General features: G+C 41.9%; 1 protein-coding gene across 1 annotated transcript in view; it reads left to right on the forward strand.

Annotated features, from left to right (window-relative positions):
* LOC136631771 (interleukin-20 receptor subunit alpha-like) overlaps window positions 1-18,077 on the forward strand; it is a 46,516-nt gene extending 28,439 nt beyond the window's left edge. Inside the window, exons 5-8 of the mRNA XM_066606107.1 lie at window positions 2,236-2,384; window positions 9,287-9,398; window positions 15,777-15,910; window positions 16,148-18,077. Of these exons, the coding sequence (XP_066462204.1) occupies window positions 2,236-2,384; window positions 9,287-9,398; window positions 15,777-15,910; window positions 16,148-16,921 (1,169 nt within the window). The 3' untranslated portion in view covers window positions 16,922-18,077. The remainder of the gene's footprint in view (window positions 1-2,235; window positions 2,385-9,286; window positions 9,399-15,776; window positions 15,911-16,147) is intronic.
* The last annotated feature ends 869 nt before the right edge of the window (window positions 18,078-18,946 follow it).

Genomic DNA, 18,946 nt, shown 5'->3' on the forward strand with positions numbered 1-18,946 from the left:
TTAAGCCCAAAACTCTGTGGTCAGATTTTTGTTGTTAGTTTATAGGAACCTATATCTGAACACATAACATTTTAGTTTGTCTTTGTTTCTGGCTGGTGGCACTTCATTTTTAAACACAGCATATGCTAGATATCATGATGTTTTTCTCCATAAACTTTAATAAGATTTTCAATATGCCTTCAAACTGTTTCAAAAATATATGTACACTACTGGTAAGAAGTTTTAGGCTGGGTTCACACGGGGCGGATTTACCATGGAAATTCTGTCTGGAATTTCGCAGTGGCAAGTCATCCTGTGGCCGCTAATCCTGTATTTAGCCAGACATCTGGACGAGATTAGTCAAAATTCTCATCCACACGGGACGGCGAATCCGTCACAGGAAAGCCGTCAGAAGCCGACACTGCACCGCGAATTCCCCCGCCGCAGGATGTCCATTCTTTTTTTTTTCCGTTGCAGCCGCGCTCTCTTCTGTGGGAGCGACGGCCACAAGGGAAAAGCATGCAGCCAAGTCGCTCCAAAACCCACAGCTAAGTGCTGCGGGTTTTGAAGCAGTGCTTTCCTGACGGAAATCTTGCGTTTTTTCGCTGCGTCCAAACCGCGAGATTTCTGTCGGCATTCTGCCTTGTGGAAACCCAGCCTTAGAATGCCTCCAGTTATTTTTGACATTACCACAGTAAATACAGCAAATATTATACAGCAAATGTCAAATGTTTCAGAAGCAAGTTAAAAACATAAAAATATTCTAACCTGAAACACAACAGTAATCTGAATTTATGATTTTAACCAAAGGGCTTTTTTCAGGGAACACATCAAGGACAGCTCCTCTGCAGCACAGAAAGCAAATTAGTTTTTGAGAAATTGGATTTAACTATTGCTACAGGTGTCCCAACTTTTGTTGATTACTTTCAAACCCTCTGATTCTATATATAACGAGTGTTGGAACGGACTGCATTACAACATCTCCGAGGGCAGGATTTGGACAGTTTTGCTCTTCAGGACAGAGTACATTGCTATCGTAATGGCAAGACAAAGGCAATTAACCAAAGACAGACAATTATAACCATTGGAAATGTAGGTATCTACTACAGTGTAATTGTCAAGCAAGCCAAGGTGGCAGTCAGCACAGTTTCTTATGTCATCAAAAAGCACTTGGAAACTGGAAGATACTTTGACAGGAAGAGGTTTGGCAGACCATATGCCACTACAAAATCTGATTAGAGGCAACAGTTTGCGTGATCGGCGCCTCACAGCACAAAATCTTCAAACACAGCTTGATGCAGCAAAAAATAAGCTAGTTTGCATTTCAACTGTGAAAAGAAGACACCGACTATCAAACATGGAGGAGGAAGGGTGATTGTCTGTGGCTCTTTTGTTAGCATACTGCACAAAACATTTTGATACATCATGCAATACCCTCTGGTGCATGCCTAGTTTGTCAGGGATTCATATTACAGCAAGACAATGATCCAAAAGATAGTTCTCATTTATGGCAGGACTACTTAAGAAGACAAGAAGAAACCAGTAGGCTTCAAAGAATAAAATCGCCTGCACAGTCTCCAGACTTAAACGCCTTTGAGCTTGTTTGGGATGAACGGAACAGAAAGGTGAAAGCAAAGCAACCTACAAGTGCAGCACATTTGTGGGAACTTCTGCAACAATGTAGGGAAGAAATTTCTGAATAATATTTGAATGCAATTGTAGAAAGAATGCCTCGATTGTGTAAAGCTGTTATATCAGCTAGACGTGGATACTTTGAAGAGTCAAAAATTTAGGCTTAAAGTTAATCCATTATTCTTATTCATCTTAAATTTTTTATTTGTTTTATGCTTTCATTTTAAAGTTGATTTGAGACAGTAAACTGTGTAAATATCAATAAAAACTGGAAAATTGAAGTGTTCTAAAACTTTTGACCAATAGTGTACATATGTACAAAAAGGCATTATTTAAAAAGACCATCAACACATCATTAAAAGAATATAGTTATTTCATAATAAGCTAATGCATTAGACTGTGTTCACATTGGTCTGCTTTGTTAGATTTCCTTTGCTCTCTGACTCCGAAAATAATGCATGTAAAAAAGGTCCATTTGAAGACAATGCAATCCGTTAAGATCTATTACACCAAAAATTTGTCATAGTTGTCATGGTTTCTTTAATAATGGAAACCATTATGCCTCTGTGAACAGAGTTTTACTACATTTAATTTCTACATCTGTTTCTTTATTGTTTATTTTAGCTATACTTGATCCTCCAAAAGTCAACATTTATTCTGATGGCACATCAATAACAATAAATTTGACACATTTTGTGGAACATCTCAGTGGTTTTTACGGTGGAATAGATTATGAATTTGAAATTTCTGGACTAGATCCTGTTAAGTCTAGGGTAAGTCATTGGTCAAAACTGCTGTATTAAGAGAAGAGAAAGCACTGGAGATCCAGTGGTGTCATTCACCTACTGTATTGCATTACCAAATAGTAGTCAAGAGACTGTGTTACTTTGAAGACCCGTAGGCTTTTTATACAGTTTTTGGCCTGCTGTTTCTTACAAGGAAAAACAAACAAAAGGGGTTTGGTACGGTGTTAGCCAGTAGAGCAAAATCTGATTGTTCTCAGTAAGAGAAACCAAGTAATCTAGTAGATATGATACCTTTTAATTGCTAACAAAAATACATGATGTTATAGCGAGCTTTCAGACCTCTAAGTGTCCTTCCTCAGGCATAATGGAACAAACCTAAAGACGTACTTAATAAATGCACAAGATCACATGATGAACTTAATTTGCACTAGATAAATACCAGTGAGGGATGACCATAACAGTAAATAATTAGTCAAGTGACAAGGAATGTGAAATCTCTCTCTCCGACCTGCAAACAAGGAAGATGGAACAATGCCTCTGCAGCACCACCTATTGGGTGGCAGCATTTCTTCAAATCAATGTATGATTTTTTACCAAGTCTGTAAAACAATGATTGGGAAAAGCACCCCTTCAGGGAGAGACAATGCCATCCCCTGACCCACCCATCCCCCAGGCGCCTACACACACACCCCGGGCACCTTCCCTAAGGACACCCCTCTTGACCTCCTTCAGACCTTTCATATTCTCTACTGATGGAAGAACACCACTCCAAGGTTCATTCCATTCTTAAGGGTATCAAAAATAGCCATAAATTTGTACTCCCAAATTCTACTGTGACACTGCAACTTGAAGTAGTCCTTCAGTATGTTAACTCTCATCTGCTCTATTCTGTGTCCGTGACCACAAAACTGTTTTGCCACAGGTAATTCAGTCTTTCCCTCTCTAATTATGTGACAATGAGATCTCATCCTGACACTCAGTTTTTGTCCTGTTTCCACAATATAAAGCCCCCCAAAAGGACATTCACAGCATCGGATCAGCTACGCAACATTGGATGTGGAACATGTTAATGTCCCAGGGATCTTATAGTCCTGCTGTAAGTTGGGGATCTGTATCTTGTCCGTGGTCAGTACATGTAAGCAGGTCTTGCAGCTCCTTACATTGCAGGGATAAGTTCCTTTTTGTGTGTCAGAGGGCAATGCCCTCCTGATTATAAAGTTCCCCAAATTTGAAGGTTGCCTGTAACACAGAAGGGGAGAGTCCAGGAATATGATTTTCAGACGGCCATCCTTGTGTAGGGTATGATAGAGTTTCTTTGCAGTCTTCGTAGCTCTAGCTCTGAATTGTAGGTCACTACTAGAGGTACGCAACCATTTTTTTTCTTTCTCCATGTATTGGAGTAGTTGATTCCTGGGTATTCTGGTGGCTCTGATGATTTGGTCATCAATTGAGGTGGTATCGTAGCCCTGATTTAAAAGTGTCTTTTTGAGATTATATAAATGTTTCTCTCTGTCTCTTGGATTGGAGCAGATCCAGTTATGTGCTTAGGATGGGAACTGTCCCATCTGAGGTATATGGGCTGATCAATTGGTTTTTGGTATGGGGATATCTGTATTGAGTTATTTGAAATTTTTATGGTGGTGTCAAAAAAGTTGTTTTCTGTATATGAGTAGCTTAATGTCAAGTTTATGGTAGGGTGAAATGCATTGACTTTCTCATGGAATTTTATTAGTTCTATGATTATGATGTCATGAATGTAGCGGAAGTAGGCCAATGGTTTGCTGGGGAAGGAGGCCAGAAAGTCACTCCCCAGTTTTGCCATGAAAAGGTTGGCATATTGCAGTGCCATTTTACTGCCCATGGCTGTTCTGGTGAGTTGCAGGAATATCTCTTTGCCAAAGGAGAAATAATTATGTTTGAAGATGAATCTTTTAAGTTGTAACACCGAATCAAAGGCAACCCCATTGACCTCAAGGTGCGCCTGGCAGGTCGTCAGTCCATCTTTGTGTGGGATGTTACAATATAAGGATTCCACATCAATGGTGGCCACGATGGCACCATCAAGGAGGGGACCTACGGTTGACAATTTGTTCAGTAGGTCCATAGTGTCCTGCAAGTAGCTGATTGTATTCCTCACCAGTGGTTTGAGGACATCTTCTACCTATTCTGAGATTTTTTCAGTGAGGCTTCCCACACCTAGATAATTGGCCTCCCTGAGTTGCCAGCTTTGTGTAGTTTGGGAAGCATATAGAATACTCCAACCCTGGGTTCTCCGATAGTCTAAAAGTCTAATGCTGATCCTTGTTGTTTTTGAGTGCATAGATGGCCCTTCTTTCCTGCATATTGATATTAAATGCTTACTTTTTCTGCTTCTCCAGTATAGAAGATTGCACCTCATGTCTAAAGGGGTCTATATATTTATCCAAAGTAGGATTGCGGCTAGGAGGGAGTGTCCAATCAGACTTATTCTTGGCCCTTAGTTTCTCTTGTGTTTGGGTACTTGAAAGTCCTGTGCCCTCTTTGTCATTAACCCCTTCCCGCTCCATGATGTACCGGTACGTCATGGCAGGCTGGTACTTCGCGCAAAATGACGTACCGGTACGTCATCGGGATAGCGCGAGATCATGACTGACCTCGCGCTATCCCGCAGCGGGAGCCGGCTGTCAGTCACAGCCGGCATCCCGCTGCAACAGCGGGGGGGGCATCGGAGATGCTCCCCCCGCTGTTAACCCCTTCCCTGCCGCAATCTAAGTAGATCGCGGCAGGGAAAGAGTTCACAGAGGGAGCGCGCTCCCTCTGTGTCTCCAGCCGGCTCTCGCGATGTCATCGCGAGAGCCCGCCTGTCACCATGGCAACAGGACGCCAGACACTGGCGTACTGTATTGCCTATGCCTATGATCACTGTATAAGCAATAAGGCATGGCAGATCAGTAGCTCTGCCATGCCTTATGACAGCGATCATAGGCTGCAAGTCCCTCAGAGGGACTCAAATAGTGAAAAAAAAAGAAAAGAAAAATGTAAAAAAAAATGTAAAAAAAACCCTCTTTTATGCTTTTTCTAATATTAGCATAAAAAAAGGTTAAAAAAAATTAAACCCCCACATATTGGGTATTGACGCGTCCATAACGATGTGTCGATGTGTACAAAAAGTTGAACATGCTTTTTATTTTGTACGGCAAAAAGCGTAAAAAAAAAAGCTCAAAAACAGAGGCAAAATGCTAATTTTTAGCATTTTGCCTTCCAAAAAATGCAATAAAAGTGATCAAAAAAGCTGTACATTCCCCAAAATGGTACCAATAAAAACTACAGCTCGTCTCACAAAAAATAAGCCCTGATAGAGCTCCGTACATAGAAAAATAAAAAAGTTACAGGACTTTGAATGCAGCTATAGAGAAAAAAAAAAGATTTAAAAAAAAGGGGTTTTATTGCAAAAAAGTGTAAAAACCTAAAAAAAAATATAGGAATTTTGGTATCGTTGTAACCATACCGACCCGCAGAAAAAAATTAGTGCGTCATGTATGCTGCATGATTAACGCTGTAAAAAAAAAAAATCTATGGCAGAATTGTTGCATTTTCTCTCCCTGTTATCATAAAATAAATAATAAAAGTTTTACGATATAGTCTATGTACCCAAAAGTGGCACAGATAAAAACTACAGCTCGCCACGCAAAAAACAAGCCCTTATATGGCTGCGTCGACGGAAAAATAAAAAAGTTATGGCTTTTGAAAAATGGAGATGGAAAAATACCAAAAATCGCTTGGTCCTCAATGCCAAAATAGGCCATGTCATTAAGGGGTTAAAAAGGACTCTTTTAGCCTTAGTGCCCTTAAATATTCCTCCATGTCATTGAATTTTATTTTATTAAGCGTGTTAGTAAAGCAGAATGAAAGTCTCCTGGAGAGGACAGATTGATAACACAGCTGGTTATACCTGTGTTAGTGTCCTGTTGGGGGTTCTGACCTATCCTGCCAGACTCGGGGAGCTTTGAGTCGAAGTCTCTGGAGTTTCTTCTCCTTGTTCTTAATTAGGCAGCACCGTAGTGTTGTGTAAAAGTGTTGCATTTTCAGTTTCATGTTCCTTAAAATTTGTATCTCCATAAGGGTGGCTTTAGACGAGCGTGTATTTTATGTGTGCATACGCCCGCACAAAAACACGCGTCTATTAGCCCTAATGCATGCCCTATGGTGTGTGCACATGTCCGTGATTTACAGGCATGTGCCTGCAAAGATAGGACATGCGTGCACCATAGGGAATGCACGCATTGTTTTCAATGGAGCCGCGGCTGCTCCCGGCGGCTCCATTGAAAACAATGGTCTGCCGGCACCCCTGCATTCTAATTCAGGGAAGGGCTTTACATATAAGCCCTTCCTTGAAAAAGAAAAATTTTAGTGTAAAAAAAATAAATAAATAAAAAAATATACTTACTAGAGATGAGCGAGCATGCTCAGATAAGTCAGTTACTCAAGCGAGCCACGCTCTTCTCGAGTAACTGCATTCTTGTCCGAGTGTGGGGGCGGGGTATAGCAGGGGGTAACGGGGGAGAGAGTGAGAGAGATCTCTCTTTCTCTCCCTCCCCCCCACTATCCCCCGCCGACCCCCCGAGCACGCTCGGACAAGAATCCAGTTACTCGAGAAGAGCGTGCTCGCTCATCTCTAATACTTACCTGTCAGCCGCTGCCACACACGACAGCTGCGGTAGAGGATTCTGCTGGCATCCGTCAATTGAATTCAGGGAAGGGCTTTAAATATAAGCCCTTCCCTGAAAATCCAGTAAAAGTGGTTAAAAAAACAAAACACATACTTACCTCCCTTCAGCTGCTGGGGCACAGCCGCGTCTTCTCCTGCTGTCCCCTGCTCTGTGGTGCTGATCTAGCAGCAGGTGGGGATTCATTTGGGGAGAGATGCCTGTGATTGGCTGAGCACCTCAGCCAATCACATTCAGTTCCTTCAGCAGGCGGGGATTTTAAATCTCAGTTATTGAATGACAGCTGAGAGCTGCCCCTGATTGGTCCCTGCACTGAGCAAATCAGAGGCAGCACTCACTCACCCATTCATGAATTCATGAATGGGTGAGTGAGAGCTGCCTCTGATTAATGTGGGCTGTGACCAATCAGAAGCAGCCCATTCAGCAGGCGGGGATTTTAAATCCCCGGCTGCTGAATACTACACAGAGCAGTTCAGGAGAACTGCCGGACGGGGACAAGGTGAGTATATATATATATATATTTTTTTTTTACACATTTTTGGATGTTTTTCAGGGAAGGGCTTATATTTTTAAGCCCTTCCCAAAAATTCATGCCGCACTCGCTGGCAGCCCATTGCTTTCAATGGAGCTGGCTGTATTGCCGGCTCCATTGAATTTCAATGGGTTGGACAGCGCTCCTTTGATTGGGCCCGTTTCGCTGAAAACGCTGCTAGCTGCAGATTTTTCGGCGAATCATCGGCCCGGTCACGCGATTTGCGGATGCGCATCCGTCGTCTGACCGAGGCCTGACTCTGTAAAAAAACGGTGACAGGATTGATGCACTTTCTCTACCTGCTCTAAAAAAAAAATAAATACAATACATTAAATGCACCCAAAAAATGGTACTAATAAAAACTATAGTCCACCACGCAAAAAAAAAAAGGCCTCATATGCCATGTTGACAGAGAAATAAAAACTTTATGGCTTTTAAAAAGTGGAAATTTAATTCCCCCAAAAATCGTTGCATCCTCAACGCCAAAATAGGCCTCGTAAATTTGCAGTGAATGCACGTGATACATGCGTATTCACTGCATATTTATGCATAAAGGCATGAGAAATCTATAGGACAGTCTTGAATTTTTTTTGCACGCGTGAAAAGCAATGAGTACATGGGCAAAAAAACTCAGGAAGGTCCATATGTGCAGTGAATATTCATTGTTTCAGTCCATGAAAATGCTGCATTTTTCAGGAACTGAAACTGCATATGCCAGTGTGAACGAGCTCTCAATGTAACTACTTCTTAACATGACTATGGAGCACAATGCACTATGCTGGTGCCACCCCCTCTACCAAGTGCTGGCTGCATTTTTCAGGGAAGATGGAAAGCCCCTCCTTCTGCATCCAGACTTCATCATGAGCCACATAAAATGATATAGTGGGTCAGATTCAGCCCGCGGACCTTGAGTTTGACACATGTTCTTTAGAGAATGACGTAGAGCTTGGGTTTTTCATTTTCTCTGTGCATTGCATGACCTTGGGGTGAATTTGTTGGGACTTCCATACCTTGGAGGATTGTCAACTGTCTTGAATGTTTTCCACTTCTGAATAATCTTCCTCATGGTCGAATGATGGGACTCCAGCAGTGGGGAACAGGGGGGAGCCCTCTTTCTCTCCCTCTCCCCCCCACTCCCCGCTGCAACCCCCCACTCACCCACGGCGCCCCCCGAATCTTTTCGCCCGAGTACGGAAGTACTCGAAAATCGCGGCGCTCGGGCGAAAAAGGGGCATGGCCGAGTAGGTTCGCTCATCTCTAATCGAGAACTATCTTTTTAGCCACTGTATATGCGCTGCCCATATTTCGGTTGCGTATGTTCCATTTTTGACGGTCTGACATATTTTCGTGCCCTAAATTTGCCCATGTGAACGTATGCATTGGAAACCAATGCCTCAGATGGTTGCATATATTGGTCGGCTGTAAAAATGTCGCCATTTCTGCGCTCGTGTGAATGAAGCCTGAGGTTGTATTTACCTAATGTTAATACCTTCTAAGTACTAGATGTTTTTCTTTATTATGTCCTGGTATGTAAAACAATAAAATTCAAAGAGGGTGTGCTTAGTTTTTCTTATGACTGAACATTAGGATATTACTCAATGAATCATAGTGACTTCTGCATATTATAAAGTGATTATTAGTGATATTACTAATACATAAAATGAACAATGTCATTTTTAATCTTCTCTTAGGAGCCGTACCTTAGGATAAAACTATCTTCACAAACAAGATACTGTGTATCTGCAAGATTGGTTAACCCCAAAAGTATCCAATCAAATAAAACATGTATAGACACAGAACCAGGTAAGATGTTGAAATGTTCAAAAGGCATATTTGGTATTTCAGCCGCACTTAGGCCTCCTTCCCACGAATGGATTTACGCCGCGTAAATTCGCGGCAAAAATCCACTGCGTTGCCCCCTGCTATTAGGTTCTATTGAACCTAATAGCTCAATGCTCACGATGCGGAATTCCACTGCGGAATTCCGCACCGTGAAATCTCCCGTCCTCACCCGCGGCATGCTCTATTTGCCGCGGGTGTACGCGCTGACGGCTTCCATTGCAGTCAATGGAAGCCGTCCATTCACGCTATCTCCCGCTGTAACACAGTGGAAGATAGCGTAAAAAAAACGCTTTCCCGCCTACCGCCGCCGCGTCATGTGACGTGGTGGGCGTGTCACATGACGCGACGGCGGTGGGCGGGGAAGCGTTTTCACGCTATCTTCCGCTGGTAAGTATGGGGTCTCTGGGGGGCGCCGTGACGGGCTTCACTGCGGAATATTCCGCTGCGGAGCCCGTCACGCTCGTGTGAAGCCGGCCTTAAGCAGCGCTGCTGATTAGAGCCACCTGATTGGCTCTTCGGCACCACGTGACTACACTGCGTGCACGCGGATCGCCTTAAGCAACCGTGCACTACACACTACAGTTAAGCAGCTGTGCACAGACCCCCCTTTGAAGATGTGCACGAGTGCTACTTTACGAGACCCGCGGGCGGTTAGGGTTAGGGGTTAGGTTTAGGGTTAGGTTTAGGGTTAGCGTTAGGGTTAGCACGGCTCTTCGTGCACGGCTGCTTAACTGTAGTGTGTAGTGCACGGCTGCTTAAGGCAATCCGCGTGCACGCTGTGTAGTCACGTGGTGCCGAAGAGCCAATCAGGTGGCTCTAATCAGCAGCGCTGCTGAACTGCAGCTGAAATCCCAAATATGCGTTCAAAAGGTGCTTAATCCCTTCTAAGTAGAGGAGTTGTTGCATGAAAACACCCCTGTCTGCATGCTCTGTTAGAATGTATGAATGTCTCTACATATTTTTATGAATATCCCACAATAAAGTACTAAGGAATTTATATCGTCGCTGGATTATTTTACTCTTGGATTTCTTCATTCATTTCAGAATATATGAATGTCATAAACTGGGGTCTTCCACTATGGACTGCACTTTGTTACCTACAGTGCTTAACTATTCTCTTAGAGTGGCTGCCACTTTGGCAGATCTAGCCTATTCATGCATTAAGCCTAATTTAGACAACTATTATCGCTCAAAATTCGCTCATCTTCCATCTTTTGAGCGATAATCGTTGTGTGCATTTACACGGCAAGATGATCGCTCAAAATTTGCTCAAACAATAATTTGGAGTGACAGTTATGAGAGTTCACTTTGCATAAGGCAGGCGGGACCACCATCTTCTGTATACAGCAGTTGTCTTCTCAGAGCACTCAGCTGGTATTCAGCTTAGAGCTCCGAGCGGGGTATGCAGAACATAGTTGGAGCACTGTCTTCTTCATACTCCAAGTCTGTGTTCTCTGAGTGGGATACCAGCTGAAACAATAGTATCAGCGTTATCCCGACGAGAACTCAGTTCGCGGCACTGAAAAGACTCATCGCTCTCTTTCATCTTGCTGAAAGAAAGTGATGAGCGACTCGTTAACGAAAACTACACAGTGTCAGTGCAATTAGACCCAACGATCATCGCTCAAAAGATGGCTTTGAGCAATTTTTGAGCGAGAATCGTTTGGTCTAAATGGGCCTTTACTTGGATGGCAATTCATTTGAATCGTTATCATTTAAATGCTACATTTGCCCTGCAGTAGCTTCCTTGGAAATAATAGCTGATCCATTCAAAAACAAGTTGTCATTATGAGACAACCACTTTAAAAAAATAGGACCAAATCCCATTGGTCCCTAGAATGAACTGCATTGCTGGAAAAGCAGAGCAGCCTCTTTGAATTCTTTTCCCCTACATCACTCTCAGCCTGGGTTATGCAGCTACTTCACCTGAATGAGCCTTGTTGCAGTTCTCACCTCCCTTTTAGAGCTACTTTGCACAGAGAATGCTGAAGGGGTTATGGCTCACTATTTTCATTTCCCCCCTATAATTAAGGCACATCACTAGGATAGTCCTTATCTTTGTAGTGGGGTCTGACTGCTTACACTTTCCAAATCAACCAATGGTGCCAACAGATTCCTTTACGTAAAATGGGGTCTTGAAAGTTCTGTCATGGTACCTGGAATTTTACCTGCATCATGTGCTATTTTTTTTTCAGCAAATTTGAGGAAATCTGAGATAGAGGTTTCTAATGGAGTCTCCAAAACAAATGTAAACAATGTTTTAATATCCAATCGCACAGCAGCACTCACTCATCCAATTACCGTACCCATGGTGAAGATCCTTAAAAGGATGTTGTGCCTCAGTCCGGGTTGGATCTACACCCGCTCCAATATCCAATAAATAGTATAATCAAAGGCAGCATCCACGGCAATGGTAAAATAATAAAAGGACATTTTATTCCATCATGGTCCTATGAAACAGCAACGTTTCGATTCAGTGATGGATCTTTGTCAAGCCTGTCTAACATACTCACAGACCATCTTATGTATACACCATCAATTAAAAGCAATAGTTACCAGCTGTGAGGGTGTCATCAACCCGCATCCAGAGCGGCATTTCATCAATGTGCACCGAAGAGCAGCAGTGGCTAGGCGTCCACGTCATCTACCTGACACGCCCATAAACTCCTATGCCTGCCACGCCCCCAATCTACACACTGCGCATGTGCAATGTTACCGAGCTGTTGCATGGCCCATCGTCAAGGCTGTATGTGTATGCTAAAAACATAAAGCATAAGGCAGAGTCTGGTTCCACAGTGTCAGCACTAATGGTCAGCTATCCCCAATATGCCATACTGTCTCGGATTGCCAAGCTTAAACACAGTCAGCTAGTTATCAGACACTATGGCTCCCCAAACTGTGCTTAATGATGCGAGAAAAGGGGGAGAGGGGAGAGGGGAGAAGGGGAGGGGGATGGGGAGGGGGGGGGAGAAGAAAAAAGGGAAGGAGGATGCAGAGAAATTTAAAGGAGGGAGGTATAACACAAATAAGGTGTCACCCAAGCTTCTATGGACACCCCCAAGGGCTGCCAAAGAAGGAAAAGTGGTTATGAGGAGGGGGCACTATGGCCCTATGTCCAGCTTCAACTTGCCCTGCAGTACAACCAGTACTCCCTAAGCCACCCACACCTCCAAAAAGGCAAATTTAACACACATAAGGAGAAACACTTTATTATAATTGCCATTATACACAGAAAACGTAAAACCAGCCTATTATCACTACCATCTTTAACTTTTAGTATCTGAAGCCGTCACACTGCCACCTGTTCAAAAAATGGTACTCTAATCAGTATGGAAAATATTGAATGAGACAGCCTGATCAGGATGGCAGATGACACACCTCTCACCTGTAACAATGAACAAAATAAAAACACATTAAATACAGAACCAATGCACACAAGAAAAAGCCTGCATATAACACATCCTATACCAAGTCATCAGGATGACTTCATAGGAATGCAGTAGTCTTAAATTCAATGTTCAAGCCCCTGGGCGACAACGTATCTAAGTTGAATATCCAATTAGGTTCTTTCTGTCTTAACATCCTCTCTCTATCTCCTCCCCTGATACTGAGCTGTACATCATCAATTACCCCAAACTTTAATTGACTGACTGTGTGTTCTGCTGCCACGAAGTGTTTTGGTATCGGTAATTCGGTCTTCTTTGTGCGAATAGTGCTCTTGTAACTATTTTTTTTCAACAAATTTGAGGAAATCTGAGATACAAGTTTCTAATGGAGTCTCCAAGACAAATGTAAATAATGTTTTAATATCCGTTTATATCAGGCTTTAAATCAGTTCTTTGCACCTGGTTGTATGTTTAGGCTCTATTTTTAAAATCCATAACCCTTTTGGCACAAAATACAGTGGATATGGTCACGTGATGCTGACTTAGCACCAATCATGCCAGGAGCGGCTGTAATTTGCATAGAATGCCCATCTGAAACAAGTGCCTTGACACAGATTGATCATTATGCTACACTATGTACAAAGGTGAAGCTGGCACTTGTTGCTGATTCATTTGTGGCAGTAGTAGATGGTGGATCTCTTGACATCACTTCAAGCTCTTCATTTGGTGTAAATAATAGAATAGTGCAGCCGAACATATTCCCAAAATAAGGCATACAGAGTTGTGTCTTTCTGCCATTCACTAAAATTGGGGGAAAAAAATTCTTTACCACAACGCTTTTCCACTTTGGTTGATAAAAGGTATTTTGACATACACTGGAGTAACATAAGGACAGTGTCACGTCTGTCTCATGAGATCCTGTTCAGGCGGTGGGGATTGTGCTGGCTGTGTGTGTGTGTGTGTCTCCAGTTAGCCAATGACTCCAGATCAGTACACATACAAGCTGTCCCTCCCCTCCTTGTGTTCTGGGGTGCGTGCATCGAGAAGTGTGTGGTATGGTGATCACACAGGTGCATACACCTGCAGGTTTCAGCTTTCAAACATCAGGTGTTCTTGTGTGTGGTGCAGGCTGGTGATGCCGGCCATGGTGTTCCTTGAATGCCAAGTGGGTGATGCCTGGCACCCTTTCCCCTTGTTATGTGGGTGTGGTGGCTCCATACAGCTTTGGTTGTATTGGGGGCATGCATGGCTTCTGAGTGGTGTTCATATGTTATATTATGCAGTATGTTATTGACATGTCTGTGTTATGGGCGGTCAGGTGTGTCTGTTAGTCTCACAACTATTGCAGTTGTTGGATCGTATTCCCCCATCTTCCATGAAGATGGTTTGGACACCTGCTGTCTTTCCCCTCCTTGCATTCTCGGGTGCGTTCATTGAGTACTGTGTGTTATGGTGATTGCACAGGTACATACACCCGCAGGTTTCTCCTTATCCCTTTGCAGGTGCGGATTCCAAACATTGGACGTTTTTGTGTGTGGTGCAGGCTGGTGATGCCGGCCACAGTGTTCCTTGAATGCCAGGTGGGTGATGCTTGGTGCCCCTTCCCCCTGTTCTTTGGGTGTGGTGGCTCCATACTGCTTTGGTTGTATTGGTGGCATGCATGACTTCTGAGTGGTTTTCATATGTTATGTTATGCACTATGTTGTCTTTATGTTGTGCTGACTTTCTCCTGGGTATGACACTATCTGTATTAGTATTTCCTTCTCCTGTTGACTGCCTGGCATCCGCACTAGGCCCATACGGATAAGTCCTGTGCACGCTATGTCAGCAGGAAGGATTTCCATTTTTTTCTCCTTCGGACTTATACACTCTTTTTGCAGACTTCTGTGACTGAGGCCAGTTGTGTAAGTAGCAGTGGTCCTGTTAAGAGGTGCACAATGTGTTACTCCTTCCTATTTGTCATCTTTGCCTTGGTGTCAGCGCCCTTTTAGATAAATCCTGTACACGTACGTGGTTTGAAGGAGTTGCACTTTTTTTTTTATTCCCTTAAGGGTCCGGATGCCCCTTTTTAAAGGAGGGGGGTGTAGTGTCATGTGTGTCTCCTGAAATTTGTACTACTACAGGTTCTCTGGAGCTTTCCTTCTCATGTGGTCAGGAATGTGCTGGCTGGGCATGTGTGTCTCCGGTCAGCCAGTCACTCTAGGTCAGTACACATAAAAGCTGTCTTCCCAGGTGTGGATGTGGTCAGCTTTTTCTGCTCTCATTTCTCTCTCTTTGTTGTGTGAGCAGGTTCTATGTGTGGTGAAAGGTTTGTGCCCTGTGGGTTTGTTTGGTTATGTTGCTGGTTATTGTAGGGACTAGCGCTATTGCCAGTAGCCATGACGTGGCCTGCTAGCTTCCATATTTTGGCCAAAATGTCAACAAATACCTGGCATTTCTAGCATTAACATCTGCTACTAGTGTTTGCGTATTGGCTGCTGTATGGTGTGATTATGGCTTTGTGTGTCTTCTTATTCTACCCAGTTGTCCCTGTCGGTGGTGGCATGTGTATGTGTTCTAGCCTGGGTGCGTGGGTTCCTAGGGGCAGCAAGGACCCAGATCTGAAGACTGCTGAGCCACCATTTATTAGGGAGATGTCCCCGCTCAGCTAGGTCCTTGGTCACCTTCCGTTGTAGAAAATAGGGAGAGGTGTTAATCAGTGGTTGTTTCACCTGGTGTTCCCTATCCATGGTAACGTTCGTGTGGGCCCAGTCCTCACTTGCCCAAACAAACATAGCAGACAGGCTTTAAGCATGGCCTTGCCACTTCCTTGTGTATACATTGAACAGGGAGCTCAATTGTAATGTGTTTTTTAAACTTATATCAGGTATTTATACCTATACATGGTAGATAATGGGGATTGTACATCTTTTTGGGTATTGACATTAAATAACTTGCAGTTATTTATTTTCAGGCCCGACTGATGAGAGAGGAAAAATTATGATATCTATTTTGGCAGTCATATTGCTTATCTTTACAGTTTTTTGTGCCGGATACAGTGTCCATAAATATATTTATGTTGGCAACCTCCAGCAACCACAAATTCTTGTAAGTATTATAAGACTGTAGCTATATTATAGCTTATGCTTGATGTTCTGTTTGTTTTTACAAAATTACTTTTCACTTCATTATAAAGTTGTGTTTTATCATATTTTCATGTACAGTAACAATAAAGGTCAACATATGGGCTTTGTTGCATATCTACTAGTATAGATATTATTATGATGGATGACATCATTGTAACAACTATGTCATTAAGTCTATTATTTTTGTTCTTTGTTTCAGAATATAACATCCAACAATAACAACAATGTAATCTTAGTTGATGCACATAACGTAACAATAAATGTCATCACAATTGAGTCTGGCAAGTCAAATGAGCAAAGCACTTCGATGGATGACAAAGAAGAAAAAACACAGTTGAACAAAGATCTACTCTTAAAAGATTTTGGGTATGATGCCAGTCATGCCTTAGGAGTTACAAAAGATGATGACCATGGCTATATCACTCTTCGGGAACAAGTGCCAGCTACTAGACCACAAGTGATACCATATGACATGCCACATGAAATATCTGTTAAACCACCAATAGCACCATCACTTGTTGGAAACAAGGAAAAAGATGTATATGGACGTATTAAATGTAATTCAAATATTGTATCCATCCAAGAAAAATATACAGTAGAAGCTCATCAAAAGGCAGAAATGCCTACAGAAACAGTCACATACCTCCCAAAAAATGATCAGCATGTTCCCAAATTGGATGTATTAAATCATACACTATATGGAATTAACGAATCTTCTATAGGAGAAGATGTGGTAGATGGCGCAGACTATAGTGAATGTGATAGTCTCTTTATAGACTGGAGTCCTACCAGCCGTCACCTCTATATACCAAATTTTCATACCAAACCAATAGACAAAGTTAGCACTGAAGAGTGCCAGGAAGACAAAGTACTTTTACCTCATCTGTACAAACCAATTCAGACAGAAGAAACCTCCGAAGAACTGTCTTGCCTAGAGCAAAGATGGGGCCTTCATGTAAAAATGCAGGAATAAGCAGACCTGGGCAGAGTAAAATGAACTTAATAAGTTTCTGAATGTTCCAGCAGAGTCTCCATGTAATGTACCTGATCTGCCTCTTTATTGCTTTAGTTGGAAAGAAGCTCTATATTGTATATAAAATATAGTCTTATATTATCGTATGTTCAATCTAAAATCCCGATGGTTTACTCTCCATACAGAGACGTTTATGTTAAAGTTGTGTAACACAATGTTTATACTCAAGTAATGAATGTTTAAAAAGTGTCCTTCTTGCATCTTCTGAGCTGGTATACGCCAATATACCTTTTTTCATTTATGATTTTATATGCAGTGGGATTCTGTAAAAAAGGTTTACCACACGGAAAACATTTTTAACATGAGAGCCTAAGGACAAGATATGCTACTGTATGCCTATGTGATAGAGCTTTCAGTAGGAGGTATATTCTGAAAAATCTTTCTGAGGGCTTGAACATATGAGCGTGATTTTGGCCCATTGATTTCAATGGTTTTGTTAATACAACACCCAAGAAAAGATAGGATTTGTCCTATCTTTCTCGCACATAGTTAGTACTACATGCGAGAAAGTTAGGGCAGGACACATCTTCCCACTTTTTTTTTCAAACTCGTGCAGAATAGTGCTGAGTTTGAAAGGTAAAAAAATATATTTTTACCTTATTCGTGGGCTACTATGCTCCATGGCGGCGAGCATAGTTGCGCATATGCCCATGTGAAGAAGCCATGATGTATATTTCCAGTGGAAGTCTTAAACATGATGTGAACAGAGCCTAATATGTGTATGCTGCTACAGCCTAGCCAGTTCAAGTCCCTGTACGGGGACTAAAAAAAAAAAGGTAAAATACATTTAAGTGAAACATTGTAAATCTTAAAATAATATAAATAAAAAGTTACAAATAAAAAACTGTTACCTGTTTTCACTTAAAAAATTAAAAATGATCACAACTGGTATTGCCACATCTGGAAAAATGTGAAAACATTTATCATGCCCGGTGAACATAATGAGAAAAAAATACGCAATACCAGAATTGCATTTTTTGTCACCTTACCAGTCAAAAAAATAAATAAATAAAAATGATCAAAAAGTCATATGTATCTATGTACTAACAAATCCTGCAAAAAAACAAGCCCTCAACAGCTCCAACAACAGAAAAATGTAAAACGTTACATAGATCAGTGTAATATTTTTAAGTAGTGAAAAAAAAAAAAAAAACTATATATATTTGGTATTGTCATAATCATACTGACCAGGAGAAGAGAGTTAACATGGCATTTTTACCACGCCACCAATGCTAAAAAAACAGGGCCCCCAAAAAGGAAAGCATTACATTTTTTTTTCTATTTCACCCCACTTTATAAAGTTCTTCAATACATGTTATGGTACATTAAATAGTAATCTTAAAAAATACAACTAGTCCCGCAAAAAGCAAGTATTCCTATGGGTCTGTTGATAGAAAAATACAAAAGTTATGATTTTTTGAAAGTGAGATTGGAAAAATGAGAATAAAAAAGCAAAATGTGACTGGTCCTTAAGGGGTTAAAGCAGATTTGCAAGTTCTTCTTCACTATACAATCACCGGGTAGCACAGGATAGAGGACAGCACACTTGGCTTAGAAAAACATTTCTATTGAAGTATCTGATTCTGAATTTTTATGTAAAGGTCTGTTAAAATGTTGTCAGGATTCATTGGGACTCATATGAGTCCTGATTTTTCGCACCCACACACAGTGATTGACCAATCTTCCTATACGCAACGTCAACACGGGAAAAGCTATGTGGGGGGAAGGTAAGCAAGACTTTTACATGCATAAAAAAATCTCGACTATTACAACCAATGGTTTCCTACGAAAACGTTCAGATTAAAGAATTTTAAAAATGCAAAAAACACGCACCTAAAAAGATTGGACATGCGTGACTGAAATGCACGAATCTGAAGTCCATGCTACGTGCAAAGATATGACCTGACCTATCTTTGGTGGGCGATGCACAGGAGTTTCTGTAGACTCTTATGGGAGCTGGATAAC

The sequence above is a fragment of the Eleutherodactylus coqui genome, chromosome 1 (assembly GCF_035609145.1).
Source record: "Eleutherodactylus coqui strain aEleCoq1 chromosome 1, aEleCoq1.hap1, whole genome shotgun sequence".
NCBI lineage: Eukaryota > Metazoa > Chordata > Amphibia > Anura > Eleutherodactylidae > Eleutherodactylus > Eleutherodactylus coqui.